This window comes from Bos taurus, chromosome 6 (genome assembly GCF_002263795.3).
Source record: "Bos taurus isolate L1 Dominette 01449 registration number 42190680 breed Hereford chromosome 6, ARS-UCD2.0, whole genome shotgun sequence".
NCBI lineage: Eukaryota > Metazoa > Chordata > Mammalia > Artiodactyla > Bovidae > Bos > Bos taurus.
In genome coordinates this window covers 25,279,725-25,302,131 of record NC_037333.1, presented here as the reverse complement: position 1 = coordinate 25,302,131, position 22,407 = coordinate 25,279,725, and the positions used below count along the sequence as shown (strand labels likewise).

The window sequence follows — 22,407 nt, the reverse complement described above, 5'->3', positions numbered from 1 at the left end:
AAAAGACTAAGGGTGGCAAAGACACAAAAAGTACAAGAAGTCAAAAGAAATACCATTCCTTAGTCTGAAAGGTGACATGATTCAACATGAGCAGAATGATTAAGAAGACTTTATTAGACTCAATTACACATATGATGGTTTATCTAGCTCTCACTTAAATTTTTAAAATTTGCTTGAAAAATGATTTCACATTGATTTTTATTTCTTTTGGAAAGCTCCCATGTGCAATTTATTGGTAGTACCTCTGAAGGACAGAATTATTGATGATGTTTGGCTGATGTTTCAGATGATAGAGGAGGCAGAAGACTGCCAGAAGTGAAGGTGTGTGTATGGTCTCAAAATGTCAGGATGGTACGGACACTGAAACCGAAAATAAAAGATAGAAATTGTTTTAGTGTTTAGATAATATACACTCTTCCATGGGAGAGTACAAAGAGCATTCAGTTTGTCTCTTTGAAAAGCTGTGTTTGTTTCCTGCTATTCCATTCCCATTCCTAATGCACTCAAGTCAAGTAAAAGGTCAGCTCATCTTTTCTTTCTGTTGTCTTTCTCCAACCTGAATCTCAATTATAACGTTCTGAGTGTGACTATCATTTAGGCTTCATTGTGTATTAGATTTTCAAAATATCATTTTTGAGAGTCTACATTCCTTATACAATAACAAATACAAAATAACAATTGATAATTACATGTAATAAGTTCATGCTATCTGTCACTCTGTAGAGCCTCATCATGTATTTAATCATTTAAACCTCTATTTAAACAACACTATGTGGCAGGTTCTAATATTATTTCCATTGTAGAGATGATAGATGCAGGATTTAGAGAGACTTGTACCTTACTTTAAAACATACATCTCGTGTGGGCTCCTGGGATTTAAATCCAAATAGAAAGTTGCACAAATTATAAGATGATAGATAATGTGCCTAAAAGTGCTGATAATGTAATAAAGTTAAGACCATGCTAAAATTTTAACAAAGCTTAGATAAAGAAATGCTTAAGAAAACTTAAAAGTAGAAAAAAAGTTGATTTGTGTTTGGAGAGACTTTATTCTTTGGAAGATCAGAAATGTAACATTTTACTGGAACTAATGTCCTTTCTAAAAACCATCTTCTGATGGACAAATGGTTTAGAAAAAGATGATCTATGTATCTTAAAAAATTATTAGTATATATGTATATATGTGTGTGTATATATATACATATATATGAAAAAATGTATATAGATAATTTAGGAACTAAAGAACAATATAAAGAAGAAAGTAAAAATAACCTGTAATCCCACAACTTAGAAATAATCAATGTTAATATTTTCTTGAATTTTGATTATCTTTTTTCTAAACATATGTTAAGTTTTTATTGCTCTGATTGAAAACTTGGAACAGTATTATATATATAAGTTCTGTATTCTCTACTCTATAACCTAAAATTACATCAGGAGAATTTCCCAATTTAATGAAATCATTTCCTTTTAAATGGCTTAATTAATTTCTAGTAATGTTTGGAATTTATTTAATATTCTTTTAATGTTCAACTTTTAGGATGTTTCCAATTTTTGCTGTTATAGATAATAAACATGCTTAAAGATATGTTCATTTGCATATCTCATAATGTCTGTAGAATAGATTCTGAGAAATGTAACTGTTGGGACATAGGATCTACGTTTCTTTTTTTGAGGTTTCTTATACATATGACCAAACTGCTTTTTAGAAAGGATGTGATCTGGTACTGTTTGGATGCTAGTTTCTTTCCTTCTTCAATTATATTTATCAGACTAAGTGTCTAGTATATATTATGTGTATAGCTGCTTAAGAAATAGTGTTTAAAACCAAAAAACCTGATGAGCAGAAGTGTGAAGTCACAGAGAAAGCAGAGACTGTGGAACAAGAAGGTGGGAGTTAGGTAAAACTACCTATAACTAACTGTGTCTCATTTATAAATGCAAGTGATGAAATTCTTTTTAGGTGTTTGTAAAAGATTAATATTAAAGGTAGAAAATGAAACTGACTTTGTTTTGTAAGTTTTGAAGAAAATGTAGATTTAAACTTTTAAAATAGTATTTTGTACCCTTCCTCTTTGCAATAATTTTTATTTGTGAAAAATCCATTGTAGATGGAAAAATAAGAGTAAAAATAATAGTCAGCATTTTTTGAAAAAAGTAATATATGCATAGAAAATGATGCCTGTATAGCTCCACTGACTTCCATAATGAGTTTTTTGGATGTCTGGAATGTAATTTAAATTTGTAGCTATTAATAGTCAACCATTTTAAGTGGCCAGGCAGGGACTGGGATAACTCCATGTTATATGACTATATGTCTCTGATTCTTTTTCCTTGCAAAGCAGAGAATATTCTTGTGAAGATGGCAGAGGGTCTGATCATTCAGATTTGCTGTGACCAACATAATTTAGCTTCAGCAGAACAAGAAATACAAAGCATTTTAGTTTCTTGCAATATAATCTTATGTGTTCTACACGCAGAGACTGAACTGGGAATGGAAAACCAAGGCAATCCATCCTTGCCTTTCTCTCATCCTTCAACCTCTTTTTCTCTGTTAGTCAAACCCCACCAAAACTTAAAATCTACCTCATTCCAGAGCGAAGCAGGTCAAATCCTTCGTTTATTTTTTCAAGTGGTAAAACATGGGTAATTAACTGATCCAGTGAAAACTTCTTAGCCATGAAATCAGTCACAAGTTTGGGGACAGATTCTTTACTTTTGAAGCCTGAAAAGAAAGTGACATCAATGTTAGATTCATCCAGATATAAGCAGAGGTTTAGAGACAAGACTTTCTACATAAAATTTAAATGAAAGTTTATAAAGTGTCCACAGACTACTGTTGCTGAGGTTAATAAGAGTGTATGTTTCAATATCTTTTTGAAGTGATTTGACTTTTAAAAAAATCTCCCCGCCCAACAAACCAGAGCCTTTGGTTATTAGTTCCCTCATAGAGAAGTTATAGTGTAGATGGTTGTTCTCAGAGTCAAGAAGAGATTCAATAGTTGTCGACATCTGGGCAGTGAGTGCAGACATAAATTGTTGCCATGGGTTTCCTGGATCCTCCTAGGCATCTCAGTGCATTATGCAGTCACCAGTGTCAAAAGAGATGATGCTGAAAGATCCTAGTCAGTTTATGGGGACACCACTAAAGTCTACCTTGGGACTTTTTGGGTACATTAGTTCCACATCTAGTTGATTTGGAGCCTCTAGATACAAAGGAATCTTAGTGCATTTTTAACTACATTGCATTTTAAACCCTTGCCTTGTCGCTTGCAAAAGGGAAGAATTCCTGACCTTAGTAAGAATTTAGCGCTCAAGCCTAACTGCTGCTGCTGCTAAGTCGCTTCAGTCGTGTCGGACTCTGTGCGACCCCATAGACAGCAGCCCACTAGGCTCCTCTGTCCCTGGGATTCTCCAGGCAAGAATACTGGAGTAGGTTGCCACGTACCACCAAAAATAGCTCCTTTCCAGGTACGTCCAGTCAACAGCAACATGGGGTTCATAGAGATATTTTGGGCATGAGGAGGTACTCCTACAATGACGCTTACACCATATGCTTCTTGACAGCACAGCAAGGCAGACATCTGGAATAAAATTAATATGTAGCATCATTAAAGTGGATTCTCTGGTAGTCCCCATTTGTGAAACACAGTATCATGTGCTATGGATCTAGTTAAATTGTGAGTGTGTGGCTGGAAGAGATTGGCTTTTTCTTCACTTCCCATTATTTCCTAAAGCCACTACATGTGGCTTTAGAAGATGCCCAGAAAATATTTTGAATGAAACGGTAGATGAATGAAATTGTATGTTTTATGTACATAAATCTTCTTTAGAAAATAATAAAGATGAAAATACCATTACACATATATAATCTGATTCTTCAAATAAAGGTAACGTTTATCATCATGTGACCCCAGAGCAATCTGAAATGGTTAGTTCATTTAATTATTAAGTAGATATCTTGCACTAAGTACTTTGAACCAGGTATTTTGATGGTGAACCAGATATATGGTCAGTTATATCATCAATATTTCTCTCTTCTCCTCTTGATGGTCTTCCTTTTTAATGGATCCATATTTCTACTGCCCATTTAAATGGGCACCATTTTCCTAATTTATATACATTTACCCTAAAGACCATCTCCAAGAAAAAGAAATGCAAAAAGGCAAAATGGCTGTCTGAGGAGGCCTTACAAATAGCTGTGTAAAGAAGAGAAATGAAAAGCAAAGGAGAAAAGGAAACATATAAACATCTGATCAATGCAAAGACATAGAGGAAAACAATAGAATGGGAAAGACTAGAGTTCTCTTCAAGAATTTTAGAGATACCAAAGGAATATTTCATGCAAAGATGGGCTCAATAAAGAACAGAAATGATATGGACCTAACAGAAGTAGAAGATATTAAGAAGAGGTGGCAAGAATACACAGAAGAACTGTACAAAAAAAATCTTCATGACCCAGATAATCACGGTGGTGTAATCACTCACCTAGAGCCAGACATCCTGGAATATGAAGTCAAGTGGGACTTAAGAAGCATCCCTATGAACAAAGCTAGTGGAAGTGATGGAATCTGGTTGAGCTATTTCAAATCCTAAAAGATGATGCTGTGAAAGTGCTGCACTCAAGATATCAGCAAATTTGGAAAACTCAGCAGTGGCCACAGGACTGGAAAAGGTCCGTTTTCATTCCAATCCCAAAGAAAGGCAATGCCAAAGAATGCTCAAACTACCGCACAATTGCACTCATCTCACTCGCTAGTAAAGTAATGCTCAAAATTCTCCAAGCCAGGCTTCAGCAATACGTGAACTGTGAACTTCCAGATGTTCAAGCTGCTTTTAGAAAAGGCAGAGGAACCAGAGATCAAATTGCTAGCATTTGCTGGATCACGGAAAAAGCAAGAGAGTTCCAGAAAAACATCTGTTTCTGCTTTATTGACTATGGCAAAGCCTTTGACTGTGTAGATCACAACAAACTGTAGAAAATTCTGAAAGAGATGGGAATACCAGACCACCTGACCTGACTCTTGAGAAACCTGTATGCATGTCAGGAAGCAACAGTTACAACTGGACATGGAACAACAGACTGGCTCCAGATAGGAAAGGGAGTACATCAAGGCTGTATATTGTCACCCTGCTTATTTAACTTATATGCAGAGTACATTGGAGAAGGCAATGGCAACCCATTCCAGTACTCTTGCCTGGAAAATCCCATGGACAGAGGAGCCTGGTAGGCTGCTGTCTATGGGGTCGCATAGAGTCGGACACAACTGAGTGACTTCACTTTCACTATTCACTTTTCATGCATTGGAGAAGGAAATGGCAACCCACTCCAGTGTTCTTGCCTGGAGAATCCCAGGAATGGCGTAGCCTGGTGGGCTGCCGTCTCTGGGTTTGCACAGAGTCGGACACGACTGAAGCGCCTTAGCAGCAGCAGCAGCAGCAGCAGAGTACATTATGAGAAACGCTGGGCTGGAAGAAGCATAAGGTATCAAGATTGCCAGGAGAAATATCAATAACCTCAGATATGCAGATGACACCACCCTTATGGCAGAAAGTGAAGAGGAACTAAAGAGCCTCTTGATGAAAGTGAAAGAGGAGAGTGAAAAAGTTGGCTTAAAGCTCAACATTCAGAAAACTAAGATCATGGCATTTGGTCCTGTCACTTCATGGCAAATAGATGAGGAAACAGTGAAAACAGTGTCAGACTTTATTTTTTTGGGCTCCAAAATCACTGCAGATGGTGATTGCAGCCATGAAATTAAAAGACGCTTACTCCTTGAAAGGAAAGTTATGACCAACGTAGACAGCATATTAAAAAGCAGAGACATTACTTTGTCAACAAAGGTCCATCTCGTCAAGGCTATGGTTTTTCCAGTAGTCATGTATGGATGTGAGAGTTGGACTGTGAAGAAAGCTGAGTGCAGAAGAATTGACGCTTTTGAACTGTGGTGTTGGAGAAGACTCTTGAGAGTCCCTTAGACTGAAAGGAGATCCAACCAGTCCATCCTAAAGGAGATCAGTCCTGGGTGTTCACTTGGAAGGACTGATGTTGAAGCTGAAACTCCAATACTTTAGGGCCACCTGATACGAAGAGCTGACTCATTTGAAAAGACCCTGAATCTGGGAAAGATTGAAGGCAGGAGGAGAAGGGCATGACAGAGGATGAGATGGCTGGATGGCATCACTATCTCAGTGGATATGAGTTTGGGTGAACACCAGGAGTTGGTGATGGACAGGGAGGCCTGGTGTGCTGCAGTCATGGGGTTGCCAAGAGTTGGACATGACTGAGCACTGAACTGAACTCCCGTTTTTTTGAAGTATGATTGACAAAAATCGTTTATTTTTAGGTTGTACGCCATGAGTTTTTAGGATGTATAGTGTGATGATTTAATATACATATGCCATGTGAAATAATTACCACAATTAAGTGAACACATTTATAATCTCACACAGTTACTAGTTTTTTTTTGCAGTGAGACCATTTAAGATCTTCCTTCTCAGCAAATTGGAGTTATATAAAACAGTATTATTAACAGTATTATTAACTATAGTTAATAATACTATAGTAACCATGCTGTACATGGATGTCTCCAGAACTTGCTCATAACTGAGAGTTTGTACTGTCTGACATCTACCCATTATTCCTCCTCTACTTCCTCCAGCCCCTGGCCACCACTGTTCTACTCAATGGTTCTAAGAATTTGAATTTTTTTAGACTTCACATATAGGAAAGATCATACAATAATTGTCTTTCTGTGTCTGGCTTATTTCACTTTGCATAATGTCCTCCAGATTTTTCCAAGTTTTTGCAAATGTCAGTACTTCTTTTCTATGGCTGAATAATATTCATTCATATATATACATATATACAGTTCACAAATGTATATTATACACACACACACACCTCACAATTTCTCTATCTATTCATCCATATGGACATTTAGGTTGTTTCCATATCTTGGCTATTATGAATAATGCTGCAATGAGCATGGGGATGCACATGTCTAAGATAGTTTATTTTCTTTGTATATATTTCCAGAAGTGGGATTGCTGGATCACATGATAAAAGATCTATCTTAAATCTTTTGAGGAGCATTTACACTGCTTTTCATAATGGCTGTTTTATATTCCCACCAACTGTGCACAAAATTCCCTTTTTTCCACACCCTCTTCAACACTTGCTATTGCTTTTTTTTTTTTTTTTTATAATATTCATTCGAAGAGGTATGAGGTAATAATCCCTTTGTGATTTTGATCTGCTTTGCCTTCTAATTAATGATGTTTAATTCAGTTCAGTTGCTCAGTTGTTTCTGACTCTTTGTGACCCCATGGACTGCAGCATGCCAATCCATCACCAACTCCCGGAGCCTACTCAAACTCATGTCTATTGAGTCGGTGATGCCATCCAACCATCTCATCCTCTGTCGTCCCCTTCTCCTCCTGCCTTCAATCTTTCCCAGCATCATGGTCTTTTCTAATGAGTCGGTTCTTCACATCAGCTTCAGCATCAGTCCTTCCAATGAATATTCAGGACTGATTTCCTTTAGGATGGAGTGGTTGGATCTCCTTGTACTCCAAGAGACTCTCAAGAGTCTTCTCCAACGTCACAGTTCAAAAGCATCTATTCTTCGTCGCTCAGCTTTCTTTATAGTCCCACTCTCACATCCATACATGACTACTGGAAAAACCATAGTTTTGACTAGATGGACCTTTGTTGGCAAAGTAATGTCTCTGCTTTTTAAGAAGCTGTCTAGGTTGGTCATAGCTTTTCTTCCAAGGAGCAAGCTGTTGGCCAAAAAAGCCATATAGGTGTTGGTGAAAATGGGCATATTTTAAATGTGCTTTGACCTTCTGTGAGCTTTTATTTATTTTTACTCTGTAACTTAAAAAGAAAGCCTTTTCCCTCCAGTCAGGTTTTTAGACATGTGTGTAGTAAGAAAGTTGTTTAGGAAAACACCCCCCACCCCAGAAATATATAGTAGTTGACCCTTTGATTTTGGAGTATGACACTTGGACGATCAGAGAACCTCAGGACATGTGGCTATCAGATACTTAAAATAATCCAATTCCACAAGAGAAAATGGAGGAAAAACCATATTAAAAATGGCATAAGGAGCAAGTGACAGCCTTGGAAAGTGACAGCCTTGGAACATCAGTCGTCTATGGAATAACTGTTCCTGGTCAAGGCTGCAAAGAGCTTTACTCTTAAGGTGCTGCTTCCTGTTAGCAGCACTGCTGGGACTTACTGGAGAACCTAAAGAGAGTGATTGTGTTGGTCTCTGGGGGTTTATTCACTAGGATTCTAGAGAATTCTGCTTAGGGCGAATGTAGCTAGAGATGTGTTCTCTGTTGCAATTGATGATATCTGTAATTATTTGAAAGTAGTATCATGTATGGGGTTTCCCTGATGGTCACACAGTAAAGAAAGCCTGCAGTGCAGGAGACCTGGGTTCGATCCTTGGGTTGGGAAGATCCCCTGGAGGAGGGAAATATCATGTATATTTTAAAGATGATGTAAGTTTTGCACAGTTGGAAATGGTACTTCCTTTTGACAACACCAGATAACATTTATTAAGAGCTTACCACTGACAGGTGGCAGTTGCTAAATATATTACATGTGTCATCTCATGTAATCCGCAAACAACACTACAAGATACATACCACTTAAAATTTTTTGGTGGGAAAACCTGTTGACCTTTTAAATTATTCAGTTCAGCACACAGATTTGGATGCTTTTTATGTACCAGGCACTGTGCTGTCTGCTGTGATAAACGGGGCATATTTTCTGTTAATAAAATGATAAGGAGCCTAAAGTTTCTCATTGGTTTTTTTTTTTTGGTCCAAGTATGGTCTTGAAAAAAGAGAATTCATTAAAACATACAAATATTGTTAAATCATTTTTTGTTAAGAATGTGTTGAAAAATCAAACTTGCCAACTTGAGAACAGAATTTATATTCTTTATATGTACTTGAGTTTGAATTTTTAAAACTAAAAATTAAATTTATGACGGCTCAGTAAACCCCCCCCCCTCTCTAAACAGGACATGATACTCGTACTCGTGACAGTTTTTTTTTGTTTTTTTGTTTGTTTGTTTTTGACTGATGGAATGAGATTCCTCATCATAATAAATTAAGCAACCCAGGTAACAAATAGGAAATGGAAAATCATCATAGTTTTAAAAATATTCTTTCTATATAATGCTTATATTCTGCCACATTAAAGAAAACTCTAGAATGCAGAAGCTTATGTCTTGACACATTTCAAAATACATACCATGGTGTCAAGCCGACCGATGACTTCAAATGAAAAATCTACACCTCCACCACTCACTTCTTTCAGCACCTCCTCGATGGGTTTCTCGTAGTCCTGAGGGTTGATGCACTCCGTGGCACCCACCTGTTTGGCCCTTGCAAATTTGTCTTTGTTGATGTCCACTGCAATGATCCTGGCTGCTCCAGCTGCTTTGCAGCCCATGATAACAGACAGGCCAACTCCTCCAAGGCCAAACACGGCACAGGTGGAGCCCTGGGTGACCTGTGTTTTCAGAAAATGTGAAAATGGATTAAGTAATGATTGTTAAGGGCTTTCCAGGTGCCTCAGTGGTAAAGAATCCGCCTGCCAATGCAAGAGATGCAGGCGCAATCCCTGGGTCAGAAGATCTCCTGGAGAAGGAAATGGCAACCCACTCCAGTATTCTTGCCTGGGAAATCCCATGGACAGAGGAGCCTGGTGGGCTACAGTCCATGGGCTAACAAAGAATTGGACATGACTTAGCAACTCAACAACCACCACCACCAACAACAATTGTTAGAAAGGGCCTAAATTGTATAAAACGCCATGCTTTGTTTTTTTCAGAAGTTACTCAAATTATGTCCAACCTTTTGTAAAAACCTTTTTTGACTTTAGCTGTCTCACACTTGAAATGACGGGTTTGAATTAGATTAGTGTTTCTCTAATGTTCCTGGACATTAGACTCACCTGCTGCTGCTGCTGCTGCTGCTGCTAAGGCGCTTCAGTCGTGTCCGACCCTGTGCAACCCCATAGACGGGTGGCCATCAGGCTCCCCCATCCCTGGGATTCTCCAGGCAAGAACACTGGAGTGGGTTGCCATTTCCTTCTCCAATGCATGAAAGTGAAAAGTGAAAGTGAAGTCACTCAGTCGTGTCTGACTCTTAGCGACCTCATGGACTTCAGCCTACCAGGCTCCTCCGCCCATGGGATTTTCCAGGCGAGAGTACTGGAGTGGGGTGCCATTGCCTTCTCCGTTAGACTCACCTAGGAAGCTTTAAAAAAAATCTCAATACCCAGGTCACAGCCCATAAGCAATTAAATCAGACTCTGTGCCGGTAAGTGGAAAAAGATATGCAACCCACTCCAGTATTCTTGCCTGGGAATTCCCATGGACAGAGGAGCCTGGTAAGCTTCAGTCCATAGGATCACAGAGGGTAGGACACGACTTAGCAACTAAACAACGACAACAACTCTGCAGGCAAGACCAAGTCTCCAAGTGACTCCAGCGGGAAACCCAGGCTGGGAGCCAGCGGACTGGATGACCATTGAGCTCTAGATGCTAGTAACTCCCCTCTTGAAGAAAATCTAGTGCCTCAAATCTGTTGATGCCAGCTTCAGTCCATCACACATACACAAACACAATTCTAGGGAAATTAATAATAAATGGAAGAGAGGAGACTGAGAAAATAATCCAACTGAACCCTCAATAATTAACACCTTGGTTCAAAAACTTTCAGTAGTCATGATGTATAATGAGAGCAGAAAGAAGCTGTGAAGTAGAGAAGAGTTATCCCCAGCTTAAGCAAACTTAACAACAGGGGAAATTTAACAGGTAATTTTAAGATAATACAGCTTGAGATCAATGTGTTCTTAATGGGTCTTTATCTCTGCTTTAAAAAATACACAAATGAAAAATAATGCAATGAAAAGCTGGTTTATATTTTAATAATGGATGAAATCCATTATCACAAGTACCCTTGGCTTCCACTCTGTGCGCAGGTTCAATTAGACAATCTGTTCAGATGATGCAATTGCACAAGGGACTTAGTGCTAAGGTCACAGAAATTTGGAAAACACGCACTCACAATAGCTTAACTTACCTAAGGGACTGTTTAATAAACCTAGTCTGTTATAGTCAGACTTCACTGTGGATAAAATGTTCCTCCTGTACCAAGAAAACATTCTGTGGGGGTATGACACCACTTTTTTACCTTAGAAAAAGATGAGGCTTGTGATTGTGATTTAAAAGTGTTGGTAAATATCTACTGTGGTTTGTCATTCAGCAGGAGTTTTGAGGAGGCTAGTCGCAGTTGTCATGTTAACTACCTGTAAGATGTAGGGCAAATGGCTTTATGTCTCTGGGTGTCAGTCCATAAAACAAAAGGATACTACTAGATTTCCAACCTTTTAGGAAGAGAAGACTTTAAAGAATTTCTTCTTAAAACCTGCCACATTGAAGTTTGGGTGTGTGTGTGTGTTCATGGCTGGGGAGGAAGTATAGCAGTGGAATAAATGCTTCATGCATCATCGAAGCCTTATTGCTTTCCTCGTAGAGATACAGAGAGTGGGCATGTTGGTGACCCTCAGTTTGGAGGTATATCAGGATATCAGGTCAGGCTCTGGAATCTCCTGTTGATCCTAATTCTGGGAGTAGAGGATCCATGAACTAAACTCATAGTCAGCCCCTTCATTTTGTTTACTTTTGCTTCCTCAAAACTTAGCAGAACCTATTGTTCATGGCTCATGTAGGCACTAAATGAATGATAAAATGAACTCCTAGGTCTAAAACTTAGTAATACCACAAAGAACACATACAGAAGAATAATTATGGAAAACACCTTTACTTGTTCTTAACTAATTATCAATAGCTTTTCATTTGTGGTAACAGATACATTTTCTAGGACATGCCCTGAATTCCTTCTGAGGGTATCTTCTACTTTTAATCAACATCCTCAATTCTGTGGAGCATAGCAATGCTATTATGGTAGAAGAGGGGAAAGCTTCCAATAAATGTGAAGAATGATCTCAGATTCCTGTGAGAAATTGCTTTGCTTTTAGCTCGTGACAGTCTGAGTGTAGCTGGTTTTATCACTCATTGTTATTCCTACCTTGGCAATTTTGACTGCAGACCCATAACCAGTAGAAAATCCGCAGCCAATGAGACAGACTTTCTCCAGTGGTGAGTCTGCATGGATCTTGGCCACTGACATCTCATCCACCACTGTGTACTGGGTGAAGGTGCTGGTGCCGAGGAAGTGGTGGATGGGCTTCCCCCTGCAGGTGAACCTGCAGGTACCATCATTAAGGGTCCCCCGAGGCTCCTTCAGCCTGGTCAGTGCAACACACAAACACAAGCGGGTATAAGACAGGAGCAAAACTAGCGTGCAGCTTCCTTCACTGCCAAGGAGAGTAACAGATACTCACTGGAATTTCAGGCAAAGGTTGGCTTCTGGGTGTTTACAAACATTGCACTTTCCACACTGGGGAATAAAGAGTGGGATGACTTTATCACCTGGGGATGAGGATAAAACAGATTCTTCTTAAATTTCTACACAGGAATTAAGAAATTAAGTAAGAACTTAAAGCTTCAGTTCGGTCAGTTCAGTTGCTCAGTTGTGTCCAACTCTTTGCGACCCCATGAATTGCAGCACGCCAGGCCTCCCTGTCCATCACCAACTCCCGGAGTTCACTCAGACTCACGTCCATGTCCATCGAGTCAGTGATGCCATCCAGCCATCTCATATCCTGTCGTCCCCTTCTCCTCCTGCTCCCAATCCCTCCCAGCATCAGAGTCTTTTCCAATGAGTCAACTCTTCACATGAGGTGGCCAAAGTACTGGAGTTTCAACTTTAGCATCATTCCTTCCAAAGAAATCCCAGGGCTGATCTCCTACAGAATGGACTGGTTAACTTAAAGCTTATACATATGTATTAGAGGCACTTGACTTTGAGAAGTCTCCAAGAATAGGGTCCTGTCAGCATTATGTCTTGGTCATTGGCTGTCAGTATTGTTATCGGTTTGAGTTTATATATGCTGAAGACGCCCAAAGAAATTGCAAATGTGGAAAACATGATTTTTAAAAGTAGTTCCACTGTGTTGATAGTTCTCTTTTACTGTGTGCCCTTTCTCTTAGGGATTTTATAGATATGATCTCATTTAATATTTAGTAATTAAACCTTAAATAGTCTTACTACTAATATAAATATATATTTCAGTTGTGAGCAGTCTGCCATAGTTCCACTAGATAATCTGTTAATAGTTTATAGTAATAGTACAGTAATAGTAATAGTAATAATACAGTAAAAATAAGAACCTCAACATCCATTTCCTGGCTTTTCAAAGTGATTATCCTTATCTCTATTATGAAATGAATCCTTCTTTTAAAAAATTAATTCTTTTTTAAGGAAAACAAACAAAAAAAGGACAAGTAAGAATTTAAGACAGTCTTCTGAAAACCTCAACCGTCAATAATGAGTTAGATACTTTCTTTTAGGATAGGAACTGACTTTCAAATGTTTGTAGCTGATGATTTGTAGATAATTTATTTTTACTGGTGGAGGGAGCAGGGGTGAAAAGTAGGGGTGTCATTTGTTATTAATAGATTTCTAACTAAAGGAAATATTAAGAGCTGAAACTCAAACCAGACAACTTATTTTATTGTTTTTGGTTTACAGGTCAATTAAGTGTTTTGTAAGTCGGGAGGTCAAATCTACTAGCTAAAGTGATTTTTTAGAATTAAACATAATTTTTATTTTTAATCATCTATGCTACTTATCCAAAAGACTCAGAAAAATAACATTTAAGAGATTATATGCAATGATGGCATGGAAATTTTCTGTTTATTCACTGTTTACCTCTAAAAATATTTGTATTAATATATAATAATAGGATACAGTAAATATTCAAGAAAATTGGTAACCAGTCACGTTTAATCATGGTTTAAGGAAAAGTGGGGAAACAGTGGAAACAATGTCAGACTATTTTTTGGGCTCCAAAATCACTGCAGATGGTGACTGCGGCCATGAAATTAAAAGACGCTTACTCCTTGGAAGAAAAGTTATGACCAACCTAGATAGCATATTCAGAAGCAGAGACATTACTTTGCCAACAAAGGTCTGTCTAGTAGAGGCTTTGGTTTTTCCAGTGGTCATGTATGGATGTGAGAGTTGGACTGTGAAGAAGGCTGAGTGCTGAAGAATTGATGCTTTTGAACTGTGGTGTTGAAGACTCTTGAGAGTCCCTTGGACTGCAAGGAGATCCAACCAGTCCATTCTGAACCCTGGGATTTCTTTGGAGGGAATGATGCTGAAGCTGAAACTCCAGTACTTTGGCCACCTCATGTGAAGAGTTGACTCATTGGAAAAGACTCCTGGGGGGGATTGGGAGCAGGAGGAGAAGGGGACGCCAGAGGATGAGATGGCTGGATGGCATCACTGACTCGATGGATGTGAGTCTGAGTGAACCCCGGGAGTTGGTGATGAATAGGGAGGCCTGGTGTGCTGTGATTCATGGGGTCGCAGAGTCGGACACAACTGAGCGACTTAACTGAACTGAAGGAAAAGTGGCCATATATTCAAAGGGGAAACCTGTGAATGGGCTCCACGTCCCACCTGAGAAGAGATTATGTTGATTCAGTCCAGAGCTCACAATCCCCACTGTGTGAAGTCAGCCCTGAACAGGTTCAAAACACTGATTATGTTTGTCCCCACTATGTCTAGACATGTTTTTTCTGTCTCATCAGTAGTTTTCTTTGGACCTGGTAGAAGACAGTGCTTGGCAACACTAACATGGGAATTAACTGATAATGAACTCTACCCTGGCAGACACTGGGTCTCTTTCAATCCTCATGTATTCCCAGGATCTAACGTGGTGCCTGACATCTAGTAGGTCCTCAAGAAATACTTGCTGATGTAGAGAATACAGTAGTGCATGGATGCATATATGCCTGAGTCAGGCAGGAAGCGGGTAAAGAAAGAGACCTCTGTCCCAGCTCAGCCTTAAATACGTCATCTCTCATTGCTTCAGTGTCATTATCCAGGCTACATCATCTTAGGGCCCTGAGCCAAGGCACATTTCCTAAGTGTGAATTCTGTACCTGGTCTTACTGTAGTCACCCCTTCTCCAATGCTCTCCACAATGCCGGCTCCCTCATGACCTAAGACCACAGGAAGACGTGTGACCAGAGATCCATTAACCACATGGTCATCTGAGCGACAGATTCCTGTGGCCACCATCTATAGGGTAAAGGGGGGTTGATTAGATTCAGATAAGACTATGACCCTCAGATTGACTTAACATACTCATTTTCCTGAAGTTGCATTGAAGAATTTTAAAGCGTTTTGCTAATAATTCCTACTCTTCCAAATACAGTTTCAAATTATACCTGAAGTTATTCAGCCTGGTAATGCTCCACTTTCCTTTTATGCAGAGTAATCTGTGAAATAATTGTTTCTGAACTATTGAAGTCATATAATATGCAGCCTTTTTGATAGAAATAGAAAATGCAGATAAGAAAATAAAGTTACCTAAGTGCCACCACATAATGCTAATTGATTTTAAATGATATATATTCGTTTGCACTTTTTTTTGTTGTTGTTGTTGTTATTTAGTTGCTAAGTCGTATCTGACTCTTGGCGATTCCACGGACTGTAGTCCACCAGGCTCCTGTGTCCGTGGGATTTTCCAGGCAAGAATACTGGAGTGGGTTGCCATTTTCTTCTGCAGGAGATATTCCCAATGCAAGGATCGAACCCACGTTTCCTGTGTTGGCAGGCAGATTCTTTACTGCTGAGCCACCACATAAATTCTTCTTCGTTTCACTAGGATTATACTGTACATACTCTTTGGTCTCTTTTTAAAAAATTTAACAATTTTGATTTACAGCTTCCCTTGACAACAAATGTAATTCCACTATCTGGATGACTGTATTACAAGTGCTTTGGTTACTTTCATTGTTACATTCTGAAAAATTTAAACCTAAGATTAAATAGAAATGGAAAAAAATTTTACCTTAATACGAACTTCATGGGCCTTAGGGGGTGCAACCTCCACCTCCTCAATGGAAAATGGTTTATTGAGCTCCCACAGCACAGCTGCTTTGCATTTTATTACCTGAAAATTGAGCAGAGAGATGACACCATTGTCCCCCCAGCCTCGAATTCAGGGAATGTGCCTTTAATCTTTTTACATGTACCATCTAGCCCCATGTCTGAAACTTAATATTGTTCCATGAACGTGAACAACCTCTGATTTGCAAAAAGAATAATAGTGACTTTTTATAAAAATGTGTAAGGCAGTAACACAAGGAAAGAGAAACAGAATTAACTGTAGGGAGACATTGAGATAAAAATGTAATATATTCTTCTATGAAGAAAGATCATCATTGTTTTTCCCTCTGAAGGTTCTATTTCCTAATGTGGTTCTGCAATTGGTTGTTTATCCAAAGCTGTTGTCTTGTCCATGAAGTTCTAAATCACTATCATATTACTACCAGATTCAGTGTCTGTTGACATGAAATTCATTTCCCTCTTGCTCAATTCTCCACTTAAGCCAAAATGATTTGACTTTAGAATTCCTAAGCCTCCCAGCCTAGAATTTCTTTCTCTATGTGCCTGCTCTTTTGATTTCTCTCTCTATTTCTTCTATGGGCTCCTTGTTTGCATCACTCATTTGGAAGTTAGATTTGGCAGCTCTGTTTTGTTATATAATTTATGAATAGAGATTTCTTTCAGATTGGATTTGAGCCTAAAATTGTAGAGATTAAAACTACACACACACATAAACACACACACACACACACACTTAAAAATGGGAGAACTGTGTTTGACTTTCTAGCTAGCATAGCTTACCTACAGATGTTCTTACAAATAACAGTTAAGCATATATGTTTAGTGCTTGGGAATGTAACATAAGGGTTGTCCTCACTTTTGCAAAGCTGGTGTAATTGAGAGTTTTTTCTAAAGAGAATTAACAACATACTACAAACATGATAAAAATTCAATTGAAATTTATCTGATAATTTATTTTTACTATATATACACCAAATCCTTCCACTTTGCAAAGTGTTCATCATGGCCAATGCCACAAGAAATATAAGAGTGCTTGGATATAATACACTAATGGTAGAGAGGTATTGAATTTTGGGGTGCCAATGATGTAGCAGGCACAAGTGGCTGTGTTGGGTGAAATACGAGTTTGACTTTTAAACTTCACAGGGTAGTATTACTGAATCATTAGTCTTATTTTTCAGATGAAAAGCTTGAGGCTCAACTGACTCAATAGTTGAGAGTACTTTTCCCAAAGTTACAAACCTGGGTGTCTGAAGAATGAATACCATTTTATCTTTCACTACTTGATGATAGTAAAAGATTAACAAAAGATTAGAAGTTAGATAACAATAATAGCAGTGATTAATATTTAGTGAGTTATTTCTATGTACCAGGCACTATTTTAAATGCTTTCCAGTATTAGTTTATTAAATTCTCACAACCACCTTACAAAAGTAGGTATTATTACTATTGTCATTTAGCATTTGAAGAAAATATAATGCCAGAAGGTTAAACATAAGTGAAGTGTTATCATATAGCTAGCAGTTATTGACATTGTACCTGAGGAGGGGGGATTGATTGCCTGTAATTCATAAATTTAATTAATGCATTTGGCCTACCCTTTTGATCTCTGAACTCTGAGTTTTGAAAAATTAAAATTTTCTTTTTCTTAAGTATTCTTCATTTGAAATGTAATATGCTACTGTAAATGCCAATCAGCAACGCATGAAAATAAAGTTAAAATAAGAAAACTGCCAACTGATCATCTGTATGGTTTCCAACCAGTCTTATTCATATAGGCCTGATATATATATAGGCCTGATATAGGCCACACTATACAGGCCTGCCATTATAGCAAGATATTATATTGCACAATTCACTCCTTACACAGCAAGCCTACTAGAAACAATTGCACAGGCTTTTGCCATTAAGCAGTTAAACAACATGAATTGATTGTATTGAACAACCACGTGTATTTCTCTGTACCTGTAAGCACATTGAACAAATAAACATGAGTCTGTGGAAGGCTTAGAACCAAATATATCTGTTCTCAGTGTAAATAGTGGTTCCAACAGTATCAGTATTATTATTATTTTTTTTGTTTTGTAAAATCACGTTGGCTTTTGCATGAAGATAACATTTCTACGGGAATTCCCTAAATTGTGCCATAATAGGACACTTTAAAATCACAATTTGCATGTTGATTCTGGTTTGCTTTATCTTTAAATTTTTTTTGTTTTTTGATTGGAGTATAATTGCTTTACAGTGTTGTATTAGTTTCTGCTGTACAACTGTGAATCAGCTACACGTATACATATATCCTATCCCTCTTGAATCTCCCTCTTACTACGCATTTCCCCCGCCATCCCACCCATTTAGGTCACCACGGAGCACTGAGCTCGGCTTCCTGCGCTTTACGGCAGCGTCGCACCAGCTGTCTGTGTGGTGTCGCACCAGCTGTCTGTTTCACACACGATAGTGTATATGCGTCAGTGCTCCTCTCTCAAGTCACCCCACCCTCTCCCTCCCCTGCTGTGTCCACAAGTCCATTCTCAACGTCTGCATCTCAGTCGGTTTGCTTAGCCTTGATGATTCTAATGCTTTGAGGTCAATAAAAGTTTTGTCACATTTAACTTTCCTATATTCATAAAAAGAATGATTATGATCAAAGAGAATAACATTTATATTATAAAGAATAATATTAAGTTATATTATAAAGAATAACACATTTATATTATGATATCTTAATATAGACATAACTTCTTGATAAAAACATTTCATTTCTAACATTAGACTTGAAAATTACTCATGACTGGCTATAACTATTTCACATTTACTTAATATAGGAAATATAGATTTTAATATATATAGATGCTCTACATACTTCTTAAAGATATTTAGGTATTGCCCTTCTCAATTGTAGTTTAGTATACTTTGTATATTGAAGCATATATCTTAAGTTGTATTTCACTATAAATTATTTCTAATTTATATATGAATTCTGTTATTCATTAAATAGTGTATCTCTATATATTGCATGGTTGATTCCCAGGTGGCTCAGTGGTAAAGGATCTGCCCACCAATTCAGGAGATGCAGGAGACATGGGTTCAATTTCTGGGTCGGGAAGATCCTCTGGAGAAGGAAATGGCAAACCACGCCAATATTCTTGCCTGGGAATTTCCATGGACAGAGGAGCCTGGCAAGCTATAGTCCATGGGGTTGCAAAAGAGTCAGACACGACTGACCGACTAACACACAGGTTGCTGGCTGCCGGGGTCCAGCCCCGGTGGATCCAGGGAATTCGAAGCGGGGACGGCGTCGGCGAGGATCAGGAAACAATTGCTTAATTAAACGTTAATTAAGGATATAAAGAGTAATAGAATGAGGATAGCTCAGTGAGGAAATTTAGTGGAGAAAAGCGGCTGAAATAAGGATAGCTCAGTGAGGAAATTCAGTGGAGAAAAGAGGCTGAATAATTCAGCCAGAAGGTAAGAGAAAGAACGACATGGTGAGACCAAGTTTTGGTGAACAAGGCCCGCACTTTATTTTCCAAAGTAGTTTTTATACCTTAAGTTATGCATAGAGGATAATGGGGGAAGGGGTAGAGTCATGCAGCAAGCCAGGCTTTCTTCCTGCAAACTTATCATATGCAAAAGCTTAGGTGATTTGCATCATCTTCTGGCCCAGAGGCCTGTTTCTCTAAAGGTGATTATTCTAAAGTCAGGCGCCAGCCTCCAAAAAGCATTAGATAAAGTTGCATTCCTACAGAGCAAAGGTGTGGTGGGCTATAACAAGAAAAAGAATTAACTCAAGGGTCCCAGGTTACAAACATTAAAGCTACTACTTACACCAATTATATTAATCAATACACTGCCAGGGACACAGCAGATAAGGGATATGGAAACTTAGCAGCAAATATTGGCCCAACAAGTGAAAATCCCTTCACCAATACAATTTCTAATCCATCTTTTAACTGCTCAAAGGAATCTGTATTTAGACAGTTTAGAACATCTCATGCCTCTCACAGTTGGGAGGCTCTGAACAATCACGTGTGGCCGGAAAAACCTATTCAGGCAGGCTAGAGGACTTTCAAAGGAGTTTGTAGGTTAAACACTGTCACACTCAGGAATTATTAACTGGAGCTGTAAGCTAACTCTTTTTTTCAGAGAGAGGTAGTGGGGGACAGCCCCCCATAAAGTCAGAGGTGTAGGTGAAAGCACAAAGCAGAAAGTAGGCAGACTCTGGTTTTGGGGGTAGATGGGGGACTCCTGAGGCTTGATCCCGCCTTTGCGTATGCCGAGCCTCCTTCCTCATGACCTTTGTCATGGGCGGAGTTCCTCACACTGGCTATGGGCAGTGATAGAATTCCAGTTGAGCTATTCCAGATCCTGAAAGATGATGCTGTGGAAAGTGCTGCACTCAATATGCAATATGCACTCAAAATGCAATATGCTGGCTCCCGGCAGCTGGCCTCCTGAATAAAGGAAACTTTCCTTTCTAGCCAATGCTTGTCTCTCGAGCAGTCAAACATGAGTATTACATTAATTAGAATAATTCTAAAAAAAAAAAATTGCCTTACTTTTCCTGCCGTGCTCATGTTTCTTCTTTTCTCTGCTGGCAGGAGATGTGAATTACAGACTTACAGGCTCTTCCCTGTTCAAGTACATACAAGAGATAGATTGCACAGATTCTTATATGCTTGAACACCATCCTGTTACCCACATGTGATCTGGGATCTTTAAGCCCTGCCCATCAGCTTATTCTTAGACCTAGTAAAACCAACAGTAACAGGGCACTGAACCAGCACTCAAATATTAACTTTGTTTGCAATATGCTAATTTCAAATAACATCTTGACTTCATTAGTTAAATATTTTCTTACATGTACCTTTTTTTTTTTTTCTGGATTACATATTTCTCCTCTCTCATTCCCACATAGGATGTTCAGAGTTCTGTTTTCCCTTTGTATAAACTGAGCTCCGACTTCAAATCAACATAACACAGTTAGCAAGGAGGAGTAAGAAAGCAGCACAAAAGGCATAGGACAGAGAGAGCTACAAGCCCGAGCGATGTGTTTGCTCCAGCACGCTCCCACTCTTCACAACAGAGAAATCAGACACCAGTCAGTGACAGCAAAAGTGGCATTTCTGCTCCATACAGTATCAATCGAAACTGACTGAGACCCTCCCTGTTCCAGATATTCAAGTGGTACTATGGGGTGACAGTGATGGATAAGAAATGACGTCTACCCGTGCCAAGAGGCAGTATGAGGCCGTGGTTGTAGCATGACCTTGGAGTCGAGCCGACCCTGTCCTTACTAGCTGTATGAATTGGACTTGTTGTTAAACTGTCCTTGGCCTTAGTTTCCTTATCTATAAAATGAAGATGAAGAGTATTGTCACCTGGAAAGGTTGTTTGATGAACAAATGAGTTAATCTTTTTAAAGCACTTAGGGATCCTGACAAATAGGATGGCCTTTAATAAATATTAGCTACAATGATCGTCCAAAAAGTAAACTCATAATCTATGGGGGGAAAGGCACAGCAAACCAAGTCAGACGATCTGTAACGTTCTATATCAGAGAGAGAGCATCCTGTCTGAAGAACTCAGAGGAGGCTTTGTAGACCTTTCAGTTAGAAACTAAATAATGATCATTTTGGCAATTATTCAAGAAAACTCACTGTGAACTTCCATTGTTATTTGTTCAGTGCAGTGAGTATGAGAAAGAGAATATGAGCTTGATTTTTAATAAATCTCAAGTCTTTTACCAACAATTGGAGGATATGGTTCATTCAACTACTTAATTAGACTTAGTCTGTCAACATATGTTAACAAACAGGGTATATTTCTCTAGAATTGTCAAGGGAACAACACCACTGTCTGTTGTCAACTTTACATATGCAGACATGGAAAGCCATACTACAGCTACACTGTCCACCCAGCAGAGAGGGTCGAAAGGTCTTCTGTCTCACTGTGGTCTTATAAACATTGACTAGACACCACTTCTACTGAATGGCTACCATACTGCTCTCACTCACCTTGACTCGTGAAGGACAGCAGTGCAAAAAAAGGGAGTCTGACCACTTCTCAGAGATTCTGGGTGGTATCAAAGGGCTGATATGTCCCAAGCAATTCAAAAGACTCGTTGGGTTGACTTGTTTATAGGATAACGGAAGGATAAGGTATTGGCAATACTGTAAATTCTTAATAAATTGTTGGTTTATTTATGAGATATAAATTTGCAAGAAGCTAAAGGCCACAATTAACTGAGCATCTACTATATTTCTAGAACTCCACTGGGAGTTTTTCATGCATTCTCACCTACTATCCTCAGAGCAATCCTACAAG

The 22,407-nt window shown here is 38.6% G+C and overlaps 1 protein-coding gene across 1 annotated transcript; it reads right to left on the bottom strand.

Annotated features, from left to right (window-relative positions):
• Nucleotides 1-87: 87 nt before the first annotated feature.
• On the bottom strand, nucleotides 88-20,730 carry ADH1C (alcohol dehydrogenase 1C (class I), gamma polypeptide; the record flags this gene model as incomplete). Its single annotated transcript, NM_001206387.1, is given in 9 exon segments — nucleotides 88-360; nucleotides 2,587-2,725; nucleotides 3,449-3,584; nucleotides 9,275-9,535; nucleotides 12,121-12,340; nucleotides 12,437-12,524; nucleotides 15,108-15,246; nucleotides 16,022-16,123; nucleotides 20,640-20,730. Coding segments are annotated over 9 exon segments (1,128 nt in total). The 5' UTR covers nucleotides 20,658-20,730.
• Nucleotides 20,731-22,407: the final 1,677 nt, after the last annotated feature.